General features: G+C 39.8%; 1 protein-coding gene across 1 annotated transcript in view; it reads right to left on the bottom strand.

Annotated features, from left to right (window-relative positions):
* Positions 1 to 17,991, bottom strand: part of LOC136764362 (5-hydroxytryptamine receptor 7-like) — a 40,551-nt gene extending 22,560 nt beyond the window's left edge. The window contains exon 1 of the mRNA XM_066718354.1: positions 16,942 to 17,991. Within this exon, the coding sequence (XP_066574451.1) occupies positions 16,942 to 17,459 (518 nt within the window). The 5' untranslated portion in view covers positions 17,460 to 17,991. The remainder of the gene's footprint in view (positions 1 to 16,941) is intronic.
* Between the last annotated feature and the right edge of the window lie 4,408 nt (positions 17,992 to 22,399).

Here is a 22,399-nt window from a genome sequence, read left to right as displayed (position 1 = left end):
TGAGTGTAAACTGAGAGATGGTGCGTCCCAGGATTTAGAGCTCTAGGCAGCCCTACTGCAGTGAGGTAGATTAAGCATGGACAAATGGGTTTCTATACAGACTAATACAAATCAGATGGTCTTCCCATTTTTTCCTCCACTGTGGAAGTGGTGCACTCTGTATTTCTTGGTTACATTTCCCTCCACCAGATTGCCTTCCCATCCGTCCACTTGGATTATCTACTTTTCCGTGACTAATGGCACTTTTACCCAGATCTCATTAGGAATTCATCTGCGACAATCACTTTACTTGCCACAGGGCTTCACAAGAAATGGTGGCAGCATCCACCACAGTCAGCTGCTATAGTAAGACATCCTTCCAGCCCCAGGTATCGAATGATATTACCTTGTTCCAAACGTAGCACAAACACAAAGGGCCAAGCGGCACAGATGGTTAATTGAAGAACCCTGTATGTCTTTCTTTCATATGGAAGCCTGGGTTCAAATATAGTTTACAACACAATGGAGATATGAGTGATGCTTTCAGGTGAGCCCCTAATGCACCTTGGTCCATATTTATATACCAACACTACAAATGGGCACAACTGGGCACTTTTTCAGACTGACAGAGGCAGGAAATCAACAACTGATGTAAAGTACACTTTCTCCAAACGGAAGCCATATGAGTCATGGTATTTACTGGCATTAAAGACCTATCAGAACAATACAGTGCTGTGTGGAGTTTGGGAGCAGCAGGACTGGCAGTGGCTAGTGGCTTTTTTTGCCTGCACATGAACAAGAAACCAGAGCTCCGAGTCAAAGTCCAGGATCACTGTGCCTTACGAAGCCTCATCAATCAAGCTAATTTGACAGCGAAGGACCTGTTGACATTTTCGCCATTTATATTCATCAGGAAATATTTAAAAGCTTCTTTACATGCCATCACATTGAGGGGCAAAAATGAAATATATTCTTCTAAGAGGTTGTCAGCTGTGAGAACTTAGCAAGGCTCTGAGCCTGAGATCTCTGGAAAGCATGCAAGCATGGGAAATTCTGTTGTATAATTCAAGAACAAAGAAATAAATATTTTCCTTTCTGTGCATACTATTACTGTGACAGATACAGAATACAAAATACTAAATGCTACACCAGCAAACAGTTTCTTTACTCGGAAGACACTTCTAAATATATATATATATATATCTCAAAAGGCTTTTTGAAGGTCCTTTCATTATTTAATGTAACTGTGTCCTGTTCAAAATAGGGGGGGAGATTCAATCAAAAGGTTGACCTACTGACCTAATATATAGAATAGAAGAATTAATTGTTTGTCAAAAAATACAAGCAGCTTGTTAAATGTTTTGTTTTAATCAATCTCTAATCTTGTAATATTTTTGGGTGGGTTCTTTTATTTTGAAAGAATACATTTTGAGGTAAATAGAGAAATAAATTGTCAATCTATAACATCCTTCTAAATTGTACATTAATCAATATTCTTTAATTATATTTTGGGGAGGGGTCCATTCCTTTATGATTCTCCAAATTCTCAGTTATCTACTATAGATCAAAATTGTTTCATATGCATAAGTTATTTAATACGTAACGTTATGTATTGTTGTAATTTTTTTTTAAATAAGAATATGATAAATAATATGTTGACATTATTTTGAGGAATAATATACCTAAAAGTATGTTTGGGAGATTGGACAATCCCATTAGGCATATGTATAGTAGAAGATAAATAGATTTTCTTGACTAAGGGAACAATTAACATGTGCAGTGATTTTTCAGATAATAAGGATCCAAATAGGCGCACACACAATACTATTATAGTTTCAAAACTGCACCGTTAACAAAAAGTCTTGACACTCATGCACAATTAGCTTTGCAAAGCTTAAGGCAGTGCAGCAGACTCCTTCACACAGACATGGTGCTCAATTGCGATAAGCAAATAGGAAATAGGTCATTCTGTTGTGAAGCTGATGTTTATTCATTACCAAGCTTACAAAGCCTTTCTCTACCCTGAACAGAAACACCAGATCATGGTTACGCTGAGATTTAAATATTGTAGATGAAAACAATACATGACCTTTTTAGTTTACACCAAACAAAAGTCTCCACAGTATTGAGTTAAAAACAATTGCAAGAAGCCTGCCTCAGAGTAAATATGGTAATCACATCCTTGCTTACATCCTACTGTCTCTGCACGAACAATGGCTCTTAGCTCCAGGACGATCATGCCACATGAAGTGGTGTGGTCATTGAAGTTGGGATCCTTAACAATTTGTGACTCGAAAACGAACAGCTAGTGATACTGACCAAAGTGGTCTGCAAAGGTGCTTGTCAGCTCTAATCACAGGCATCCTTTCCGAGTTGTAACCCAGTACCAAAGAGGAACCCTGGGACGGTACAGATAACTGATAGTTGATGTCTTCATAACGGCTGTAACTGAGAATTGCCACAGAATGGTTTTCCATCACAAAGGATCTTGTGAGTTCCAAGTTGCTGCAAACTGAATTGTTTGAACGAACCCATGAAAAATGTGCTGCCCTCAAGGATCGCCGGCCAAAGTTCCTGTATAAACAGGTGAGTAGTTTCATTGAAGAAACAGGCTACAGTAAGATAAGGCTCATAGATACTTGTCCGTTGAATATTCTGCTCTTCTAAAGTGGTAGGAATGGCTGTAACAATAGCTAGGTTATGTGCAATATTATTCTCAAGAGAGGGGAACAAAATCTAAAACATAGAAATTACTTTTACTACCAACAATGAACCACCTAACTTGCATGTCCTGCGTGACTCCCAAAGGGTGAAGCACTTTCACCAGCTGCTTATCAGTTACATGTGAAATATATGAAGGTTACACGGAATACAATACAAATATGTTTTAGGTTTTCTGCAGCAATCTTGCTCAATACCACAGAGTGTTAGATTTCAATTCTAATAATCTTTTACTCACTGTGAGCTGTATAATCAGGCTTTCTTTAATCTTTGGAAGAATGAAACACTTGTATATTTTAATCACTGGTTTATTTTTCTTATATAACATTATGTCTATATTTATTTTAACCCACCTTTCCTTCGATCTATAAAAAGCAGTGTATATCAATGTAGGCAATCATGAACTATACAGTGCCAAGAATACACACTGACTTGGGATAAAAGGCTTTAAGTACTATGTTGCTTAGTCATGGAATAATCTTCAAAACTGTATTCATGTATTTATTTATAGTCATTTAAATGCTGTTGTATGGTCAGGATCCCAAAGTTAGTGAAGAAAGTTCATATCAACCACAAGGTTTGGCAAGAAAAATCCCTTGTAATTATTTACTGCCCATGTTATCCATGATCTGGAAAAAATTAAGAGACCACTGCAAATTTTTCTTAAATCAGCACCTCTACATGTATGGCAGCCATTCCATTCCATTCATATTTTTATTTGGAATTTGGGAGAAATGTTGTCAATAGTTTATAGAATAAAACACAAATGTTAATTTTACCCAAACACATACCTATAAATGGTAAAACCAGAGAAACTGATAATTTTGCAGTGGTCTCTTAATTTTTTCCAGAGCTGTATATACTACACTCACCTAAAGGATTATTAGGAACACCATACTAATACTGTGTTTGACCCCCTTTCACCTTCAGAACTGCCTTAATTCTACGTGGCATTGATTCAACAAGGTGCTGAAAGCATTCTTTAGAAATGTTGGCCCATATTGATAGGATAGCATCTTGCAGTTGATGGAGATTTGTGGGATGCACATCCAGGGCACGAAGCTCCCGTTCCACCACATCCCAAAGATGCTCTATTGGGTTGAGATCTGGTGACTGTGGGGGCCAGTTTAGTACAGTGAACTCATTGTCATGTTCAAGAAACCAATTTGAAATTATTGGACCTTTGTGACATGGTGCATTATCCTGCTGGAAGTAGCCATCAGAGGATGGGTACATGGTGGTCAAAAAGGGATGGACATGGTCAGAAACAATGCTCAGGTAGGCCGTGGCATTTAAACGATGCCCAATTGGAACTAAGGGGCCTAAAGTGTGCCAAGAAAACATCCCCCACACCATTACACCACCACCACCAGCCTGCACAGTGGTAACAAGGCATGATGGATCCATGTTCTCATTCTGTTTACGCCAAATTCTGACTCTACCATCTGAATGTCTCAACAGAAATCGAGACTCATCAGACCAGGCAACATTTTTCCAGTCTTCAACTGTCCAATTTTGGTGAGCTTGTGCAAATTGTAGCCTCTTTTTCCTATTTGTAGTGGAGATGAATGGTACCCGGTGGGGTCTTCTGCTGTTGTAGCCCATCCGCCTCAAGGTTGTACGTGTTGTGGCTTCACAAATGCTTTGCTGCATACCTCGGTTGTAACGAGTGGTTATTTCAGTCAAAGTTGCTCTTCTATCAGCTTGAATCAGTCGGCCCATTCTCCTCTGACCTCTAGCATCAACAAGGCATTTTCGCCCACAGGACTGCCGCATACTGGATGCTTTTCCCTTTTCACACCATTCTTTGTAAACCCTAGAAATGGTTGTGCGTGAAAATCCCAGTAACTGAGCAGATTGTGAAATACTCAGACCGGCCCGTCTGGCACCAACAACCATGCCACGCTCAAAATTGCTTAAATCACCTTTCTTTCCCATTCAGACATTCAGTTTGGAGTTCAGGAGATTGTCTTGACCAGGACCACATCCCTAAATGCATTGAAGCAACTGCCATGTGATTGGTTGGTTAGATAATTGCATTAATGAGAAATTGAACAGGTGTTCCTAATAATCCTTTAGGTGAGTGTATACTGTATATACTACTCTACCATGCAAACAAACCACCTTCTGGAATATTCCTCATGTTTTTCTTAAAACTCTATTTCCTGCCATAGCACAATAAACAATACTATATTTGCAATATTCTACTAAACACTGTATATAGTATTTAATAACACCTGGTAATGAAAACATATCATTGCATACAACATAATCCACATTCATTCAATCCCCCTTAATCATGGAGGATGTGCTTGCCCCAACAATTATGACATCGCACAAAATCAAAAAAGACCTTGCTCTCTGGCTTGCTAACTGAGGTCCTTAAATTATTAACAAACTAATATTTAAAGGTGCAACCAAGACAAAAAAGCAGCGGAAACAAACAAAACAAAACAAATGAAGGAAATCAAGGAAAATAGCAGACATACTCTAGCAGATAAATTAATCTATATAACTAAATGGATGCTTTATTAAAACACATGCTTGCGTCAGTCTGTTTTGTTGGTGAGTCTTTTTGTTTTGTTGGTGCAACTCTACGCAGTGTCCACAAATCTGTGGACAACACTGAATAGCTTTTTACAGTTAGGTCCATAAATATTTGGAAAGTGACATAATTGTCATCAGGAAGTAAGCATGAACTCATTGCATATTAAATTATGATTCATACTAATACTATTTCCTTTTTTCACAATAAATTATGAATGAACAGACACGTAATATAAGTGTAACAACTTATGAACATGGACAGACGGGTGTAAATTTGTGACTGCCACTCTTGATAAATCATGCCCTGTATAATTGTTACTGACTGGTTTATTTCTGGCAAAAGAGCACAGCCTTTAAGAGTGCCAGCATCTCTCTTTCGTACTCTGCAATTGCTTATTGATGAGCACTCATGACAAATATTGAGTTTCCTGACTCTTCTGTTGCTCTGGCTCCAAGTGTGTGGAGATTTATTCAATGATTCAATATGCTTAATATACAGTTAGGTCCATAAATATGTGGACAGTGAAACAATTGTCCTTGTATTGCACTTATGTTGTAAGTTGCCCTGGATAAGGGCGTCTGCCAAGAAATAAAATAATAATAATAATAATAATAATAATAATAATAATAATAATAATAATAATTGGCTCTGTACGCCACCACAATGGATTTGAAAGGAAACAATCAAGATGTGCTACTATGTTGTCCCCCAATTGTAGGGGCTCAAAAGTATTTGGACAAACTAACATAATCATGAATTAAATTGTAAGTTTCAATACTTGGTTGCAAATCCTTTGCAGTCAATGACTGCCTGAAGTCTGGAACCCATAGACATCACCAGATGCTGGGTTTCTTCCCTGGTGATGCTCTGCCAGGCTTGCACTGCAGCTGTCTTTAGTTCTTGCTTGTTCTTGGGGCATGAATCGAGTAGTTGGTGAGGAAGGGACGGATCCGGCATATGTTGCTCAGGAAGAATCTACAGGTGCATGTCAGCGTGGTGATGTGCTGGGGGTAGGAGAGCACAGGATTGAGGGTCACTCCTAGATTTTTAGCAAAAGAAGAAGGAAAGAGTGGGGTAGATTCCAAGGGGATCGAGATGGAGAGATCAGCAGAAGGTGATGAAGAGTGGGGAAAAAGAGGAGATCCGATTTGGAGAGGTTGAGCTTGAGGTGGTGCTAGTGCATCCAGACAGAGGCAAACAGGAAGAGCTGCGAGAGAGGATGAGAGGGTCAGAAGCGGGAAAAGACAGGAATATCTGGGCATCATCTGTGTAGAAGTGGTAGGAGAAACCATGGGATGTGATGAGGGGGCCCAGGGAGCGAGTATAGAGAGAGAACAGGAGCGGTCCCAGGACAGAGCCTTGGGGTACGCCTGTGAGGAGAGCTTGGGGGGTGGACGAGGAACCTCGCCATGTCACTTGGTAGGACCGGTCCACCGATGGACCGCCCGCTCGAGAGTCTTTGAGAGGAAGGGGAGTAGGGAGACAGGGTGGTAGTTCTGAGGAGAGCTGGGGTCAAGGGTTGGTTTCTTGAGGAGTGGGATGACAGCAGCTTGTTTAAATGCAGAGGGGAAACAGCCAGAGAGGAGTGAGGAGTTGAGGAGGGAGGAGATGAAAGGGAGAAGATCAGGAGCGGTCGCTTGGAGGAGGCGAGAAGGGAGAGGGTCCAGGGCACACGTTGTGGGTTTGTGACGTAGGAGGAGAGCAGAAACTTCAGCATCTGAGAGAGGTGAAGAAAAAGGAAGCTTGATTGGTGGGAGGTTTGGGTGTGATGGAAAGGAGGGGGGACTGTTGAAGTACCTGCGGATGTCTGCAATCTTGGAGGAGAAGAAGGAGGCAAAATCATCAGCAGTGAGAGATGAGGGAGGAGGAGGGGGGTGGCAAGGAAGGAGGACAAGGTGGAGTAGAGTTTGCGGGGGTTGTTGACAGTGGATTCGAAGAGTGATTGGAAGTAAGACTTCTTGGCTAAGGTGAGAGAGGACGAGAATGTGGACAGTAGAGAGTGGTAGACTTCGAGGGCAGCTGGGAGTTTGGTCCTTTTCCACTTCTGTTCGACGGCATGCAGACTAGTTCGGGTTGAGCGGAGAACAGCAGAGAGCCAAGGCTGAGGAGGAGAGGGACAGGCAAGACGAGACGTGGGAGGACAGAGAGAGCCAAGGGAGGAGGTGAGTGAGGAGAACAAAGAGGAGGTAGTGCAGTTGACAGATAGATGGGAAAAACAGTCAATGGAAGGTAAGAGAGTGAGGGCAGTTGAAGCAAAGGTGGAGGGGGAGTCAGAACGGAGATTACGGCGGAAGGTATTATATAGTAGTCTTATATATTAAGACTATTGAATCATTGAATAAATCTCCACACACTTGGAGCCAGAGCAACAGAAGAGTCAGGAAACTCAATATTTGTCATGAGTGCTCATCAATAAGCAATTGCAGAGTACGAAGGAGAGATGCTGGCACTCTTAAAGGCTGTGCTCTTTTGCCAGAAATAAACCAGCCAGCAACAATAATACAGGGCATGATTTATCAAGAGTGGCAGTCACAATGTTACACCCGTCTGTCCATGTTCATAAGTTGTTACACTTATATTATGTGTCTGTTCATTCGTAATTTATTGTGAAAAAATGAAATAGTATTAGTATGAATCATAATTTAATATGCAATGAGTTCATGCTTACTTCCTTTCCATTTACTATGAACTCTACAGGAAGTAATGTTATTGGAATAACAGACATTTACCATAAAGTGTGCCTCTAGGATGAGTCACTCTGAAAGTACGTTGATGATGAAAAAATATATATAATACATATTATTTATTAAACTTATTTAATCAAATAATGGTTTCCAAGTATGTGTGAATACTTTCAAACAATACAAATTATTATTGTTTACATATTTACTTAATAAACCCCCAGCAGACACACTCAAACAGAAAGGGAAGTATCCCAATATTTCAGTTGTGCAATCTGTTCACTGTAAAATGACTGTAAAATAGTGCAAAAAGTATCCAACATTTTGGCTAGGAATATGAAGTAGTAAGCTAAGTATGCCAAGGACTCTGGATATAATCCATTTGCAAAGTCACTTTCAAAAAAATTACTTTATCATCCATTCTGTTTCACATGAAGCCAATATTAAACATTTGTGGGACACTTTCCCTCCTTGTCCCTACAGCCACAACATATCAGATTAAAACCCTCCCTAGTAAATGAGGAATATGTAAAAAATGATTGCTACAGTAATCTTATTTTATTAAATTGAGGCATATTTTTTTATCAGTACATTGCAGGAGTAAATACATTTTAAGTATAGTTCTAAGATGCTAGTTTTATAATTTATCTTTAACCACATTTCACAAAAACTGTATTGTATGATATATTCCTTTCCAATGTAGTTTATCCAGTAAAAATGTTACACTTTAACTCTGTAACCTGGGCATGAATCCAGACATGAAATGTGTGTACAAAAGCCACAGTTCTGACATGCACAGGAGGAATTTTATAACAATAAAAAATAATACGTGCAGGAGGTAATAATATACAGTGGCTCTCAAAAGTATTCACCACCTGGAATTTTAAACAATTCTTTGGGTTACAACATGAAATCAGAATGGATTTAATCAGGGGTTTTTGCCACTGATCAACACATAATGTCAAAGTGAAAAATATAATCTGCAAATTGTTCTAAATTAATAACAAATACAGAACAGAAAATAATTGAATGCATAAGTAATCACCCCCTTCAGTCAATATTTGGTAGAGGCACCTTTGGCAGCAATTACAGACATGAGTCTATGTGGATAAGTCTCTACCAGCTTTGCACATCTGGACACTGCAATTTTTGCCCATTCTTCTTCAAGCTCCATCAGGTTGGATGGGGACCTTTGGTGAAGAGCAATTTTCAACTCTTTCCACATATTCTCAATTGGATTTGACTGGGCCACTCCAGGACATTGACCTTGTTGTTTTTAAGCCACTCCAGTGTGGCTTTGGCTGTATGTTTGGGGTCATTGTCCTGCTGGAAGATTAATCTTCTCCCAAGTCCCAGGTCTCTGGCAGACTTCAGCAGGTTTTCTTCCAGGATTTCTAATTACTTTGCTGCATCCATTTTGCTCTTTATCTTTACCAGGCCCTGATGCAGAAAAGTATCCCCATAGCATGATGCTGACACCACCATGCTTCACGGTAGGGATGGTGTTCTCAGGATGATGTGCGGTGTTAGGCTCACGCCAAATGTAGTGCTTAGCATTGAGGCCAAAAAGCTCTATTTCTACTGCTAGATTTGTTGTGAGTGTTTCCACTCTCCCATAAAGGCCACTTTTGAGAAGCACCCGGGCAGTTGTTGCAGTGTGCACAGTGTCTCCCAGACTGTAACTCCTTTAGAGTTGCCATAGGCCTCTTGGTGGCCTCCCTGACTAGTGCCCTTCTCGCCCGGATATTCAGTTTTTGAGGATGGTCTGATTTAGGCAGATTCACAGTTGTTCTGTATTCTCTCCATTTCTTAATAATGGACTTTACTGTGCTCTGGGGGATATTCAATGCCTTGGAAATGTTCTTATATCCCACCCCTGATTGATGCTTTTGAAGAACCTTATTCCAGATTTGATTTGCATGTTCCTTCGTCTTCATGATGTTGTTTTTGTTAGGAATTGTACTATCCAACTGTGGGACTTCCCAGAGACAGGAGTATTTAACCTGAAATCATGTGGCACACCTTAATTGCACAGAGGTGCAATTCAGCTCCATTCAGCTAATTATGTGACTTCTAAAGAAAACTGGTTTCACTGCAGCTCAATCAGGTGTGTCATAGCAAATGGGGTGATTACTTATGCATTCAATTATTTTCTGTTTTGTATTTGTAAATTAATTTAGAACAAATTGCAGATTATATTTTTCACTTTGACATTATGGACATTTTCTGTGTTGATCAGTGGCAAAAACTCCTGATTAAATCCATTCTGATTTCATGTTGTAACACAATGAAAAGTGGAAAAGTCCAAGGGGGGTGAATACTTTTGACAGCCACTGTATGTATATATATATATATATATATATATATTGTGGCAGTGTGAGAGGCAAGGCTGTGGTCACGGCGGGTCTTTCAGTGGAGGAGACTACAAAACCTCTCCTCCAAGACTCCAAACCCCAGAAGCCAGCAGGGCTCCTGATGGCCATAGCTCCGCCCACCACTTCCCCTATAAAAGGAAGCGGGAAGCAAACCAGTGTGTGCATGCTTGGCTGGGGTAGCAAGGTGCACAGGAGGGCGAGAAGACGGCGAGAGGCGAGAGGCGAGAGGCGAGAGGCGAGAGGCGAGAGGCGAGAGGCGAGAGGCGAGAGGCGAGAGGCGAGAGGCGAGAGGCGAGAGGCGAGAGGCGAGAGGCGAGAGGCGAGAGGCGAGAGGCGAGAGAGTGGAAGAGCAGGAGAAAGAAGGGTAAAGCTCACAGTTGACGGATTCACTGGCTTATGACCCTTTTTCTGGACCTGGACCATTCTCCCTCTTGAACCCCGGACTGACAACCCCCCACCGGTAACGAATATATATATATATATATATATATATATATATATAATCCTGTGCAAATCCATCAATTACTGTGCACCCACCCAATGTGCCACATGCAAAATCATTAGCCACACTTACAGTCTTATCAGATAACTAATGAAGTACTAATATCTTTAACAATTGTATGCTGGTGCTTACAAAATATATTTTTTAAAGAATCAGGCCCTCGGAACTGTATCTGTAAATTGAAAGCATTGCAACATTAAAGTCAACCCTCTAAATAAAAGCTAAACATGGAGAAAGAGAAAAACATTGTCACATGATATTTTTTTCCTTTACAAGTGTGAAAGAGCAAGGTGGTGTACTTCCCCTGAGATTTCACATGGAACTGATATTGTTTAGAAGACTGACACTGAGTGTGATGGAGGATCTGCCATTGCAGGATACTAAGGGCAGAAGTACTCACACCCTGCACAACTCTGAAGGTGACAGACAGGAACGAGCACACAGCATGTTTACAATGCAATCCAATCATTTATTAGCTCTCTCTGTGGCAGCTGGAAGACTTAGGACCCAGTTTCTCTAGTGGCTGTCATTTGACATGTTGACTGCAGCTCCCAGTAGACCCATGCATCTGCTGTCTTTGCAGAGGTCGCCTGAGAAGCTGGCTTTTCTTGGTGGTGTCCTGCTGTATAAACACCTGCTGTTGGACTCCTGTGACTGTAGTGTAAATATTCTCATGGTTGCTTATGATCCAACAAGAACCAAAAAAACAACTGCACTTGCAAGTATCATCACTAGCTGTTTGAACACTAGGTAAATGAAGACCTATAAGTGCCACTGTGCATATCTTCACAGAGCTTCAAAACATAATGGAAAACCATGAAAAAACAAACATTTTATAAAGAAATGGGAAACATAGAAACTGTAAATGTTTATCCTGGGAATTGTCCCATGTTTTTGAGAAAAAGCATGATGGATTTCCTCTAATTTGTCTTGCTTTACCCATGTTTTCCAAAGATTTCATAATGTTCTCAAAGGATATTGTCAATGTCAATTCCATGACACTGGTAATATACGGTGTATATATATTGGTGTATATATATATATATATATACACACACACCGATCAGCCATAACAGTATGACCACTGACGGGTGAAGTGAATAACACTGATAATCTCGTTATCATGGCACCTGTCAGTGGGTGGGATATATTAGGCAGCAAGTGAACATGTTGTTCTCAAAGTTGATGATCTGAGCGACTTTGACAAGGGCCAAATTGTGATGGCTAGACGACTGGGTCAGAGCATCTCCAAAACTGCAGCTCTTGTGGGGTGTTCCCGGTCTGCAGTGGTCAGTACCTATCAAAAGTGGTCCAAGGAAGGAAAAGCGGTGAACCGGCAATAGGGTCATGGGCGGCCAAGGCTCATTGATGCACGTGCGGAGCAAAGGCTGGCCCGTGTGGTCCGGTCCAACAGACGAGCTACTGTAGCTCAAATTGCTGAAAAAGTTCATGCTGGTTCTGATAGAAAGGTGTCAGGACACACAGTGCATCGCAGTTTGTTGCGTATGGGGCTGCATAGCCGCAGACCAGTCAGGGTGCCCATGCTGACCCCTGTCCACTGCCGAAAGCACCTACAATGGGAACGTGAGCATCAGAACTGGACCACGGAGCAATGGAAGAAGGTGGCCTGGTCTGATGAATCACGAGTTCAAGGTGTTGACTTGGCTTCCAAATTCTCCAGATCTCAATCCAATCGAGCATCTGTGGGATGTGCTGGACAAACAAGTCCGATCCATGGAGGCCCCACCTCACAACTTACAGGACTTAAAGGATCTGCTGCTAACGTCTTGGTGCCAGATACCACAGCACACCTTCAGAGGTCTAGTGGAGTCCATGCCTCGACGGGTCAGGGCTGTTTTGCTGGCAAAAGGGGGACCTACACAATATTAGGCAGGTGGTCATAATGTTATGGCTGATCGATGTGTATATATATACGACACTAACATTATTTAAGTATAGACTACTGAAAACAAATCACTTGTAAATAGGTGTAAAATTAAGAGTTAAAAATGAAAAACATTGATTCTATAGAATACCACAGCTTTCTGTAAAAAGTATATTCTAGAATTCCGAGGACAAGTGTATATTTGCTGATATGTTTGTGTGAAGTAGAATGATTACTGCTTTTATTATTCCATAGTTCACTGTAATCAGCTTGCTGTCATTTCTATGTTAATACTGCAAATGAGTGGGCAGAATTATTGAAAGGTCGTTAACACCTCACATAATACATCATAAGGCAGTTCAACAGAATATAAGTTATGCCTTTGAGTGCCTGATAACAGAATTACCTAGTTTGTATATATTAAAATGACATTAAATTGAAATATAAGGTATTTAAATAAAAACAATATTATTCAGTATTAAAAAACAGCAAATTTTTGAATAATCAAAATGGAGATGTACATGTTTACTTTGTTTATGTTTTACATTTACTTTCTATAGTTTATACTGTTTTTTCCGTTTTTTTGTTGTTGTCTCATAACAGTTTCTTTACCGTTCTATAGTCCTATATGATTGTTATGTATTGGCAGAATTGTCTTTATTGCCCCTGATACCATCTACAGTAGTCTGAAACCCATTTCAAATCCAATTGACCTCTTAATGGGCTATGACTGAAAGGTGTAATGAGTAAAGTGATGGGCTTCAGTAAAGTCTGACATAGAAAGAAAGAAAATTACTCCAAAGGGATGAGAGTTCAATATCTGTCAGTTCTAATACACAAATAGTAAAAGCTTTCTCTACTGGAAGAAAACACAGATGTTTTTTTAAGGAAAAGACATAAACATGTGTGTATTTATATATGAATGAAGTATGTGTATATATGTATGTATGTACATAGCTGTACACTTTTGTATGGATTTTATGGAGCATTACAACTATTTGTTACATTTTGAATTCAAATGCGTTTCTTTTTGAATACATAAACAATATATGGTTTTGCAAGAAGTAAATAGAAAACACAAATATGTATTTTACATTGATGAATACACCTGAAAGGCTGTATTTCGGTGACTGTCTGTTCCTGAATCTATTGCCATTTTGTTACACATACCATAACAACAAAATGTACAACAGCATCACTGTATAAAAATAAAGCATAAGTGTATAATTATTCATATATATATATATATATATATATATGTTTTCTTACAGCAGTCCAGGCTTACAGTCTCAGTATATTCATGCATGCTTTGAAAGGAAATTAAAGACGTGCACAATCAATAAAAGTAGTTGCTCACTTTCCAAAAAGTGAATGTGTCAGCTGGCTAAGAAGATTACATAGTCCATTCCTCTGAATTGTATCACATTGAAGCTGTGGTTTTGGAGGATTTGGAAATATGCAGCTGTGACAATTTAGAGATAATTTACAATTAATACAGGTTTACTTTTGTGCATCACATATACACACACCCATAAGCATAGAAATATAGATAACTAATACTTCCTCAGCTGGCTTAATTGAGTTAAAACAGGAGGTGGGTCAATTTAACTGCAACAGTCAGTCATAACTTTGCACACACCCTGGCTGGGATTAAATCAAAACTTTGACCCACCTGCTAACAGAAAACTACAGAACTGTACTCAGTTGCAGCTTCATTTTCATTTAGATGCCACTTTCTTCTAATCATAAATGTAACCACTATGATGTTCAGGTTTGTAGTTTGCTTTAGCAGGTGGGTCAAAGTTTTGATTTAATCTGGCCCCCTGTTAGAACTTTGTCCGGTCAACTATGTAATTTAATTTAAAAAACAACAACTAAAAAATAACTATTTACCAATTATATGTTAAGTAATCATCATAGATAAATAAGTGTGGTTTAATGTAAAATTGTTATTCAAATACATGAATCTGCCAATAAAATGAAAGGTGTGAATAGACTTTAGTCTACACTTGTCTACACACATCTCCCACAATGCCTCAGGTCTTAAGAAAAAGTGGCTAACAACATTAGAATGTGATGACATAATGTTTACTTACTGAGAAATGCAGCATTAAACTGCAGATTATTAATTTTGTATAGGTGTAGCCATATACTGAGATCATAACTAGCAATTGCATCATATATTTTAACTAATCATTTGGCTCTAATTAAGTTATAACTCTTCCTTTGTTATTTGGTAAATGGAATCATGCTTGATTTCCTGAAGCTGCTGCTAATATGAAGCAAAAAATGTTACTTTCATTGCCATTCAGTGGCATTATACTGATATGCAGAGAACATAATTTACTCAAACAGAAATTATATAAATTGATAAATACATATACACAGTATATTCCTGTAGAGAGGGATATGGTCTTAAAAAAATATAAAAATAAATAAATAAAGTATCACTTCTAGTCTGAAATCCAGCAATCAAAAATCAAAGTACTTTTTTTATTTTTATCGTTGCCTCGCTTAAAAATGTACATTACCATTCGAGAGTGACTCATAATCAAAAATCACAGTGGGGTTGTCAGTCTAGCACACTACTTTGCAGGACATTATTATTCACAATGCAACAAATTACTCAGCACAGAAACCTATTTAAAATGTGCATTAAAGCATTTATTTCACTCTGCGTAACCCTCTTAAGGACGCTGCAGCTTGTTATAGAGAGAACCAGGGGTCTGATTTTTCACAAGCTGAACCTTTTTCCTTGTCAAAGGGAGCTTTGTGAAAACGCTATACAAGACAAGTAGAAATGTCTCTCTACAGCTTATATCAAATTGACTGCACAGTGTTCAAACTCAGAAAATGCTCCGGTTCAAAAAACAGCACTGTTTAAAACTTTATATTATTTGCATAGCACTGGATAATTTGTTGATTTTGATAACATATCATTTAGTATGACTGATTTAGTGTGCTAGCAAGCAGCTCATTCTCCATTGCATTTGGTTATCAGAGCTGTCCTATCCAATAAACAAGTAGCTTTATAGCTTCAACAGATAGAGGTCTACACTAAACTGGTAAGCATCAGATAACTGCCCAGGAGTAATGACAGAACGGTCAAATCATTCAACAGACAATGTCCCGTCCAATGTCATGAGCTCACCCCCAAATGCAACTCTCCCAACACATATGTCAATGTTGGAGATCCTTGATAAGCAAACACATGCAGAATTCACACAATGCAAAAACAAAACAAACTGCACACTGTCCTTAGTCCCTTCATGCTTACAGGTCTCTTTCTGGCCATAATATGCTGAGGCTCACATGCTCTCACAGATTCAAGGCGTGCAGCAAAGATCTCTGGTGAGCATGTAAAGGCCACAGCTCTAACTCATGCGATTCTCCTTACATATTGTGACATTAAGAGAAGGGGGTGCATGTCCTTTAAAGGGAGAGCAGGAACCTGTTATTTTTCTACATCGTATAAATATCATGCTAGCACTCCCTCTCAATAACTGGGTTGACTGAACATCTTCCCCATTCAGAGTTGATTATTTTATTGTGTCCATAGTATAATGTTGGGTGGAAAACAGTATATAAACCATTTTGGGATATTGGTCAGAGATAATTTATTTGAATTGAACAATTTTCCTCCAAAAAGAAAATATTTATAGAATTTGATGGGGGAAATAAAGGTAGGTTTTTCTAACAGGAGGCATTGCCAGCAGTTTAAAGTCTGAAGACAACATATTTTACTTATTTCTAGTCTTTCTTTTTCTCCAAGTAGGCTAATTAAAATATCTATAACTACAATATGACACTTGGAAATCTGAGATACTAAACAGCAAGGGATAAATGGTTTTTTTTTTTTAAACTTTCTCCTGTCCTTGTGCTCGGTTTCGGGTCAATCACATTTTCATTTTTTTAAGTAGCTGCCAAGGTGTTTAACACACAGACCTCTATTAAGGCTGGCCTTACTGGGTAATGAGCTGTTGTTCCCCTACAGGTAGGCTATGAATTACTGGCGCACATATGCACGATACCTGCTCTAAATATGTGTTAGCTGTACATGTTGGCATCCCAATGGCATCCCAGTCTATAGTCTATACCTAAATGAGATGGGGGAGTGAATCTCATAGGTCTTGCTACAGGGTAAGATAAGGTCGCTAAAGCACTGCACATTCCAATGCAAAAAGTTAATAATCCAAAGTAATTGCATCCCCCCCCCCCCCCCCCATTATACCACTATTAAACAACCTCACCTGTCCACGCTGATGACGCAAAGAGTCATGATGGAGGCCGTGCAGCACATAACATCCATGGCGATGAAGACATTGCAGAAGAACTTTCCGAAAAGCCATTCCCCGCCCAGCAGGTCAGTGATGATGACAAAGGGCATGACAGCCAGGGCCACAGAGAGGTCCGCCGCAGCCAGAGACACCACCAGGTAGTTTGAGGGCTGTCTGAGCTTCTTCACAATACAGACCGATATAATGACCAGAGAGTTGCCCCCGATGATGGTGAGGGTGATGATGGACAACACGATGCCGATGATCACCTTCTCCACGTCGCCGTACGGCAGGATGACTTCCCCGCAGTCGGTGGCGTTAGTCTCATTGACCGGCCACAGCTCCTGGGTCGGGTGCTCGACGGTCAGGGGGTAAAGCCCTTCAGTAAGGGGCTCGGAGGGCGGTAAACCCTGCCAGTGAGCCAGGTCCTCTGCTTCACCCAAGGAAAAGTGTCTGTTGAGGATCAGCTCTTGGTTTGCGTGTATTACCATCCTTTCGCAAACCCACACAGCTGCAGGCGACTTCACTGGCGCTGAGCACTGATCGGTTTGCCCATGTGGACTTGTTGGCACTCACTGAAGGTGCGGAACTTCCTCTGGTCAACTGGCATAAGCAGTCCCTTATGACCCGTGTGAATACATGTATTTTGAAATGCCGAAAGTGACAGACTCTTGTGGAGTTCAGTGAGAAAAAGAATCCTCATTCAAGACAGAAAACAAAATCCCTTAAAAGGCAGCATCCCCCTGCAGATGTGGCTGTGCCAGTAGTTTTCATGTTGCATTGTTCAAGTGCAATGTTCTCCACTAGTCCAAACTTGCACGATGTTGTTTGCAGCCAAACTTTAACGCTTACAAGTTATCACCAGCTCTTATGTCTGAGGATTTAGATGACTATTCCTAACTTAAACAAACTTTAAAGCATCAGTGGGGAGCCATCATGTGGTCAGCGCACATCCAGGACCACGAACAAAGAAAAGTGTGTCAGAGGACGAGCAGGTATAACAAGACGAGCGCATCCACACACCATCAGGGTCCTCTTGTGAGCTCACAGTGTCCCTTCCCAGTCTTAAAGGCATAATCACAAATAGTGCTCAACATAGGACCCAGTAGAAAAGAAAGTCCAAGCTGTTTCTCTTCAGCAAATCCAATATGTTGTAATATTCTCTTGTCTGTCTTTGATAATTGAACTTGTTTTATTATTATTATTAATAATAATAATAATAATAATAATAATAATAATAATAATAATAATAATAATAATAACAACTCCACCAGTAACACGTCTTCTTAACTGTTCCTTTCCTGATTATTCATGTTGAGCGCTTGCTGGGTTTGTTACTGTTAATGCAAATACCTCACTGGCAATCTTATTAAAGCTTATTTTAAATCTAAAACCTAAAGATGCAACCGCCAAAACAAAGTACAACACTTAGTCTGGTAATGGTATTAAGTCCAGTTTAGTGGATTGCTTTTGTATTCTTCTTGCTTATTATTACCTCTTGGCTTATAAATGACGCACTCACTTCATTTAAAAGACAATAAATACTGCATTTTGCGGGCAGGATGTGAAGTACAGTATATCCACCCCGTACTACAACATTACCAAATAAAACGTCTAAAGAAACTCTCAGTGTCTTTGAGAAAACAAAAATAAATTGTAATATCAATAAAAACCATAATGATGATAGTAAAACAAAATGTATTTTCCTATTAAGAATAAATCTGCTCATGCGTCTTCCCCAGTAGGCTACACGTTTGCACTTTCTGTTCTGTGGTTTATAGGTCGCGTCCGTGTGGCGCAGATTTCCGCAGGTCTGCGCCGATCTGCGCGGCTCCACCAATGGGAGTGCTGGAATTCTGCATATCTGCGCAGAACCGAGGAAATCTCCGGCACACGGACGACCTTATTGTTTATGGGATTCAGAAGTCAGTCTGCAGATAAAGGACGACCCCTGCAGTCCAGACTTTCAAACGGATGCCTGCATGTTTTTTTTTTTATTAACGTTTGATTTCATTAGTCTATAAAGGAATGTAGGCACCGAAGACGTTCGCCTTCATATGGGAACATATTCATATTATTATTTGTAGTATTTGTAAAGTCAGTATCGCTTAAATGTATTTATTTATAAATGACGTCTTCAGTTCTATGTAACCATCACAAAATAATTGCTTGTGCCTCCGTGCCTGGTTTTGACACCAACATAAGGCATAGTTTCACAGACCCAGATTGCACTATTGGACTACCCTATGTTATTGTACTATGGTATAGTATGGCGCAGTATTTGGTATAGTGCTAATGAAGGTCTGTGAGAGCAGCTGTGAGTGTTTTCAGCTGTAATTGATATGCTGGAGGAGTTTATTCGTAGTGACCTCGGGATAACTCATAGACATGTTGTATTTATTTTGGGTTTGTCTTGTGTGTTTTTTTTTTTTTCTCCTATTCGCTTAGTTCAATAGATGGGATCAACACATACATAATGTAGATGATGCATAATTAGATTAGCCTTAATTGTTTTAATTGACATGAGTATTTGGCGCATTTACCCAGTTACCTTGACGGTCTGAAACTAGACAAATGTTTTGGAGATGTTAAGATCTTGGGTCATACTGTGTAAAGGTAAGATGTGCCGGTGTGTGCTGGCCGTCTTGCATGCCGAGTTTATTGTAGGATTACTTTAATTGATTGATAAGTATTTTGCAAAGGTGGGCACAGAGATCAGAGGCCCGCCCTTGCCCGGATAAACTGGACCGACCAACTGGACAGCGTGCCTTAGAGTTCACAACCTCTTTTCTGGCAACACTTGCGCTGTCGTTTCTTCTTCTTATAACGGGAGTTGTGTTTGCTTTGTTTACAATGTTTTTGTTTTCAACCATTTATGTTCATTGTGTTATTTTAGCTTTTCTGTGTAGTTTTGCTTTTTCTAAATGTGACTGCCATTCATACTGATACCGCTTTTGATTTGTGGTGTTTGTTTTTGTTTCACACGGTCGATGAGCATCATAGTGATACATCCAATATTACCAATAATAAAAAGTGCATTTCAATATCTGTATTCAATATTTTCGTGGATTTTCCTGTTAAAATATCCCACCAATCAGCCCTTAGGACACTATTGAAGGGCTCTGGGAAACTGCAACTGGGGGGCGCTGTCCGTGGTGCTGAACACTTTGTGCGACGGTCGGCCTCCAGAGTTGTGTTCAGCCCTGCATGTGCAAGAGTAACCACCCGTACACGTCGATATCTGATATTAACATTACAGTGTACAGTATACAGTATAGTGTATGTATTGCTGTATGGTGTACAGGAACGTAAACGGTGTACCAGATCCATTTACATGTGAACGGCGAGTTCACGATATTAGGGTTGGGATTTTGAACTGTATTGTATAGGTAGTTTGGCGATTTCTAGCACGCCATCAGCTGTACGTTTTTTTTTCTTTTGTATGGTTGTGACCTCCTTTCCTCCAGACCAGCTCAAATATCTTCCACTATAGTCTGAATAATAACAATCACCAGTTCCTTGGGATAGCACAACACACCTCCTGCCTTACTGTAACACCATGGACGATGGACTGGAGAGGGCTGGTAGAGTAGGACTCCGATTCTGAAGACGGATGAGTATGATCAGGAATGACACTGAACTCAACGCTAACAGCAGATTTGACAGAGCCATGCGCACTAGTCATGGATTACTCTACCCAAAATATTATTGGCTAGTCCATGGCCAGTGCTACGTTTGGTCTGTGAAACCAGTCATATGTCTCTCATAATAAATGCAGTACTATTTCAAATTCACAAAGGAAACCCAACCTTGGTTTGCTCCCACACCAAAAAGACAGCATCCAGAATGAGCAGCTAAAGGATAGGTTGAGTGTTTCTTTTCTTTTGTGAGAAATATGCTCATACTCTCACTGTTCATTTGTATACTACACTGACAACATGGTTGGGGTTAATACTGTTTTGATTGAATTGATTGAATAATATCAAGTAGCACCATTTCTGAAAGCATCTCAATAAACCTACATGTACCAGATCCAATTATATGTAAAGGATGAGTTACTGATACTCCTAGGGTAGGAATGTTTCAATGTACTTGAATTTGTATATGTAGTTGTAGTGGGGACAGCCTTTGAAGGCTGAAGTTGATGGCTTCCAGAGGGTCAAGTACAGTCACTAAGTTGGACAGCACTTTGTATTCTGGCTTAAAAATTCCACCAAACTGGCCCATTTTCACCGTCTTCAGTGATTCTTCGGTTCAGTGTTACTCAATCAGTTTCAAAGTGTTCAATGCCTTCTTCCTCCACTCTCTGATAGTGAAGCCAGATCTGGGGTAGTGTGTCCCCACTCAGGATGAGCCTCCACGGACACCCTTCTACAGCTTTTCTCGCAATTTCCTGACTATTATACAATTGCATGTGTTAAATGTGTTATTTCTGCTAAACTGTGAAATATCCCTAATATTTCTCAATCAGACTATTGTGCCAACCTGGAATGTGATCATTTCAGTCAATTTCTCATTTATGTTATACATTCTAAGAAACAAGCGACAGTTGGGGTAACATATGGAAATACATTACACTAACTACATTTCCCTATTATTCCATCTCAGGTTTTTTGCGTACTCCTACATGTCCTGCATGGGCTTCTGATGTTCTCTCTGTATCAGATTATCTGTCAAGATACTGAATGGTTCTCACAGATGCAGCTCTGGAAAAGATGTCTTTGCTATGCTGAGTACAGTGCATCCAAATTAGTGTTGCTAAACAGCGCATTGGAGAGGAACCGGACCCCAGTGCTGACAAAGTGACATCTGTTGTCACTTAGGCTTGAGAAGGCTTTTTGTAGAGTGCCATTTTCTGCAACTGTTACTTATCACAGAAAGGTGCAATGGAACAATGCCAATGAAAATGTGTCTAAAAGAAAGGAATAAAACAGAGTGATAGCATGTAGATATTATAAACTTGTCCCTTTGTCTAAAATAAACAATCTTCAACAGTCAAAAGCTACTCTGTAATTTCCTCCCATTGTTTTATTGTCTGGGCTGGTGGTAATTATACACTGAAGCTGCAGCCCTCCCACATATATATAGTTATGTCCATAAATATTTGGACAAGGACACAATTTTAATCATTTTGGCTCTGTACACCACCACAATAGATTTGAAAGGAAACAATCAATATTTTTCTTTAAGTGTAGACTTTCATGTTTCATGTTTACATCCAAATTGGGTGAACGGTGTAGGAATTACACCCATTTTTATATGTGGTCCCCCCAATTTATGGGTCTCAAAAGTGTTTGGACAAACTAACATAATCATGAATTAAATTGTGAGTTTCATTACTTGGTTGCAAATCCTTTGCAGTCAAAGACTGCCTGAAGTCTGGAACCCATAGACATCACCAGATGCTGGGTTTCTTCCCTAGTGATGCTCT

This window comes from Amia ocellicauda, chromosome 12, assembly GCF_036373705.1.
Source record: "Amia ocellicauda isolate fAmiCal2 chromosome 12, fAmiCal2.hap1, whole genome shotgun sequence".
In the NCBI taxonomy this organism is placed as follows: domain Eukaryota; kingdom Metazoa; phylum Chordata; class Actinopteri; order Amiiformes; family Amiidae; genus Amia; species Amia ocellicauda.
The sequence above is the reverse complement of the archived record's forward strand: the minus strand, read 5'-3'. Positions and strand labels throughout refer to the sequence as shown.